Source organism: Bison bison, unplaced genomic scaffold (assembly GCF_000754665.1).
Source record: "Bison bison bison isolate TAMUID 2011002044 unplaced genomic scaffold, Bison_UMD1.0 scf7180017864383, whole genome shotgun sequence".
NCBI lineage: Eukaryota > Metazoa > Chordata > Mammalia > Artiodactyla > Bovidae > Bison > Bison bison.
Window position 1 is genome coordinate 2779534 of NW_011494955.1, and position 5184 is coordinate 2784717.

General features: G+C 53.6%; 1 protein-coding gene across 1 annotated transcript in view; it reads right to left on the reverse strand.

The window, feature by feature from the left end:
* Nucleotides 1-5184, reverse strand: part of KMT2D (lysine (K)-specific methyltransferase 2D) — a 37775-nt gene that overhangs the window by 12583 nt on the left and 20008 nt on the right. Inside the window, exons 35-42 of the mRNA XM_010858065.1 lie at nt 4990-5183; nt 4723-4902; nt 4509-4645; nt 2429-4290; nt 756-879; nt 525-609; nt 353-419; nt 29-261 (exon numbers count right to left, since the gene is read on the reverse strand). Coding sequence (XP_010856367.1) covers nt 29-261; nt 353-419; nt 525-609; nt 756-879; nt 2429-4290; nt 4509-4645; nt 4723-4902; nt 4990-5183 — 2882 coding nt within the window. The remainder of the gene's footprint in view (nt 1-28; nt 262-352; nt 420-524; nt 610-755; nt 880-2428; nt 4291-4508; nt 4646-4722; nt 4903-4989; nt 5184) is intronic.

A 5184-nucleotide genomic window follows, 5' to 3' on the forward strand; every position in this document is an offset into this window, starting at 1 on the left:
TTGCTAGGCTGAAGTCTGCCTTCCCTACCTGATCCAGCTGTTTCTGGATCTTGCTCTGTTGTTCTGTAACCAGCTTCAGCTTCTCAGCATCAGCCTCGGGGAACTCCCGGCCAGCCTTCTTGGCAGTGCGCTGCTTGGCACACAGGGCTTTCCGGGACTTGCGGTGCACCCCTATCTGCTCCTCTAGCACCTTCAGTTGCATTTGTAGGAGCTGCTGGGTATGGAACAGCCACTCCTCATACTGCCGCTGGTCAGCCTCATCTGGGAAAGGAAGTGGACCGGTGTCAGGGGATCCAAACCCCTCTTTCCCCAAGCCACTTCCTTGTACATTCCTCCCTATCACCATACTCACTGATTACTCCCTGGGCAAAAGTGGGTGGATTGGGACGAGGCTGGGAGGAGTCACCGGCACCCCGCTCCTGGGATGAGAAAGACTGCTGAAGGGTCATTGTTCTGTAACAGGCCCTAAGAAGTATGGCCCGAAGGCATTGGACCCAAGTTCCTGCTCCCACCAGACCATTTACCTGGCCACTCCCAGCTGCCACATGGTTCTGCAGATCACTGCCGGGCCCCCCTGAGAGCCTCTGAGCTAGCAGGGACACTTGCTGCCTGGAGTCCGCCAAAGCAAAGAGGATGAGTTAGTGATGCGGAAAGTTGAAGGGCAGAGAGGTGGGACAAGTAGGAAGGAGGATCATGAAGAATAGGGGAAGGACTGGAAAAGGAAAAAGCCAATGCTCCCACCTCATACCTCTTACCTGTTCATACCAGGTGCCACTCCAATGCTGCCCTGAGCCATCACCTTCTTGATGCCTTTCAAAGCCACCATCTTGGCCTTTGCAATTGGATCAATGATATCTTCTGCAGCAAATTTGTCCAGGTCTAGAGACAGAAGAGCCAAGTGAGCCTGGCATTGAGGTCAATGTTGCAACTCTTTGACTTCCACCAAGCCAAGCAGAACAATGGCATGGCATGGTGGAAAGACCACTGGACTAGAAGCCAGGTAGCATAGGTGACTCAATTCTGTTATTCACAGGACACATAGCTGTTTTTACTTGCATGGTGTTAGGAAAAGGTACTCAGTAAATATTTACTGAACCAATGCATTAAAGTCACTTCACCCCTATGAGCCTCAGTTTACTCTTCTATTTGACATAGATCATGATTCCTTATTCTGCTTATCTCATGGAGCTACTGAGAAGATCATATATGACCAGAATATGAGTTTACTTTATGACCTAGAAAACATTCTTCAAAAGTCATGTTCTTAGGACAACTAAGTGCAGCCCAAGAACCCAAGATATGGGCAGGGTGCCAAAGCCCAATGCCAGAGTTGCTTTGGCCACAACACACACCACCTACAAACCACTATTCTACCTGTTCAGGACACTGGGCAGAAAAAGAGAAACAAGCAGATACCAAATCATCCTAAAATCTTATACACTGCATATTTCTCCACTACTCAGAAAGCTTAACTGACTCCCTACTTTTAAGAAGATTAACCAAACACCTTCTCCTGGTTATTCTGAGGTGGTAAAACAGTTAAAAGGATATGAGGGCCAGGCTTCAAATTCCAGCTGTTAGTTGTATGATATTGAGCAAGTTAATCTTTCTGCCTCAGTTTTCTTTTCTATAATCTAAGATAATAATAGTACCTATTACATGTACACACTGCTGTATTTAAAATGGATAACCAACAAGGACCTACTGTACAGCACACAGAACTCTGCTCAATGTTATGTGGTGGCCAAGATGGGAGGGGACTTTGGGTGAGAATGGATGCATGTATATGTACGCCTGAGTCCCTTAGCTGTTCACCTGATGCTCTCCCAATACAAAATTAAAAGTTAAAAAAAAAAATAATGGTACCTATTTAATGTTTTTGTTGTGATGATATTACACAATAAATGCAAAGTCCTCAGCAGTGTTTAGCAGTCATTATTCAATAGATACTATTATAATTTGAGGTCTTCTTCAATCTGGGCCCCCACCTTACCTCTCCAAAGTTAGGGCAGTGCCCACTCGCTTCCTTCCACAAAGCCTACCCCAGCCTAAGCAGTCCACTCATGGTCTCCAAATACACCTGACCTTCCTGCCACTAAGTCTCATTAAGTCTTTTACCAGGCCAACTACTTCTTGCACCACTCTGCTCCAAGTCCTAAGCTCTGGGTCTCACCACAGCTACAAGGACTCTGCTAATCAGACTTCAGGTGTCCATTCCATTCATTCACTCAAACATCTGAACACCTGCTAGATGCCAGGCACTATTCTCCCTTAAAAGGTACAGTGTTTCTGTTTACACCACTCTCTGTGTCCAGTCTCCTTAAACTAGGGAGTATCTTGGGTCTGCAACCTCAGAGAGAATTCAGTTAGTGGTAACCGTGATCACTCCTGAGTTACTAAGCCAGTCTCTCCCCCCAGCTGAGATTACCTGTATCAGGGAAAAAGCTGTTAGCCAACTGCTGCTGCATTGCCAGCTGCTGTGGTTTCATGCACATGGACGGTGGCACGGTACCCATTGGCTTCTGTGCCAGCACCGGCTGTGGGTTCTGCTGGGGCACCAAGCCTGCCTGTCCCCCATGCTGCCCACTTAGCATATGCCCTTGGTTGGATACCATGGCCATGGATGGGGCCAGGCGCTGCTGGAGGGCATGAGCTGGTGGCTGGTTGGGCATCAATGGTTGGGCCAAGCCTGGCTGTCGGGAGCCTCCAAGTCCCAAGGCAAGCTGCTGTTGAGGGCCAGCCAAACTGGGAGAAGAGCCCTCATGGGGCAAAGACACAGCCTGGCCAGGGCCTGGGGTGGACAGCAGGGAATGCTGCTGGGGCTGCTGCTGCTGCACAGGCTGCAGCTGTGCTGAAAGCTGCTGCTTCTTTTGCAGCTCTTTCTTCTCATGTTCCAACAGGTCCTCAATGAGCAGGGGTAACTCACTGGCTACCAGTGAGCTCTCCATCTTGTCCAGCTCATCCCCAGATGCATGTCCACCAGGCAAAGTCAGGGCCCCACTCTCTAGCTCAAACTTTTCCAGTAGGGAGGACCCTCCCGGGCCACTTAGTGGGCTGGGCGTCAGCAGGTGAGCTGGTGGTCCTCCTGTGGTCCCAAAGGGGACCTTCTCAGCTGTGTGCCCACTGCTAGAAAAAGGTCCTGTGCCCATTCGAGTGTCCCGGCTGCCCGTCACACTCTGACCTGGCTTCACCCCCAGGCCTAGGGAAGTGGTGACAGGTGCCAGCTCTGCCTTGGGGGTGGTAATGGTAAACTGGCAAGGGGAAGGGTGGCGCCCACCCTCCTCCACCTTGGGCTTCACCTCGGGAAGCCCTGACGCCAGACGGGGCTCAGAGGCATCAGCGGCCGGGGGAGGGCGCTCCTCGGGGCCGAAGGGTCCTGGCTCCACCCCTCGCAACAGAGCCTCTCGTTCAGCCTTTTCATTGGCCGACTCCACCAGCCTCAGATGCTCATTGAAGATGTCCTTCTTGTCCCCCGTGTCCAGCTCAGGGTCAGTATAGGCCAGCAAGTCAAACTCATCCCCATTGAGCAGGTCATCGAGGTGGGGATCATTGGTCTCCAGGTTCTCCAGAGTGCCCAGCTCGTCATCTCCCTTGGCCACATCCACGCCCAGGCCCAGGTGAGCCAGCTCCTCGTCGTCCTCCAAGGCCTTGTGGGCGTCAAAGTCATCATCCAGCTCAGGGTCCTCACAAGGTAGTTTTCCAGCTTCCAGGGTCAGAGGAGGGGGGCGGCCAAGCTCAGTACTGGAGGGGGGCCGGCTGACTAGCTCCAAGCCAGTGGGCAGGTTGGGACCCTTGGTGTGGGGCGTTGGATGGAGGCTGTTGTTCAGTTCAGGAGCTGGTGGGGCTGAAGGTTTCTGTGGGGGAAGGCCTGAGACTGCTAGGCCACGAAGCCCTTCAGGGGCCAGTCGGTGGGAATCCTCAGTTACAGGGTAAAAACGGGGTCTCTGTGGAGGTCCCTGACCGGGAAATGGAGGCCCCCCCGGTCCGAGTCCTTTCTGTACATTGTGCCGCAACTCAATGAACTGGGCAGGACCAGCTGGGCCAGGCACTGGTTCACCAGGGCCAGGCAGGCGGTTGGAAATTCCAGCCAAAGGGGAACCTAGGGTTTGGCGGCCAAGTTCAGGCCCAGGAGTTGATGGAAAGCGCGCAGACATGGTAAGTCGCATGGAAGCTGCTGCTGTTGCCTGTTGCTGCTGCTGCCACAGTTGCTGCTGCTGCTGCTGCTGTAAGGGCAGGGACCCAGGATACGGTGCTCGCTGATAGAAGGCTTGGGAGCCCCCCACCAATTGCCTGGAAGTATACGCAGTAGTAAGATAAAATCAGAATGAAAAAAGAACTAGAACATGGGCTTCCCTAAAGAAGGAAAGAAAGAATGCAGTGAGGGGGAAGGAATGGGGAAGAAAAGAAAGTGATGCTGAGGATTAGAGAGACAGGAAAATCAGGGGCAGTGCACACTGGATACAATATACTCCCTTGATTTTTCCCCGAGGGAAGCCCAGGAGCCTCACCGGCTGTTAACATCCATAGAGGAAGGGGTGGCTGGTGGAGGCGGCCGGGAGAGTCGGTCATCACTGGGGAAAGCCCCTGGCCCCAGGATGGGGCCACCCAGCTTGCTTGGGGGCAGTCCGACAAGGCTGCTCTTGTCCTAGGAAAGATAAGGGTAGATGAAAGTGGGGCCACCTTCAGCATCTTGGATCCACCACCTCTTGCCACTCTACCTACCTGGGTCCCAGCAAAGGGGGTCTGGCCTCGACCCAGCTGCTCAAATGCGGGGCTACTAGGCTCAGCACCCCAGTTGCCTGGGGGTGCCACCGCTCCGGCAGCTGCCGCAGTCTCCTTCTCCTGCCGAAGGGTGTTGCGCTGCATCTGCTGCCGAATTAATAGCTCCCGTAGTCGCTGGCGCTGTGCAGGGTACAGACAAGATGGTAAGTCCATTGGACGAGCACCAAAGCCCAAAGGGCTGGCCCACAAACAGAGATGTCGACCCACCTGTCGCTGCTTCTCTAGTTCTGTCTGACTGAGGCCAGACATGCCTGGGTCCTGGGTACCTGAAAGCTCAGGTGCCGCCAAAGAGCTGCCCGTGCCAGCCCCTGGATCTTCTCGCTTCTCAACGGGAGAGGTGATGCCCGCCCGCTGTGTGGCCCCATGGGGCAGGCAGGGGAGGGGCCCATCGGGTGCGGGGTT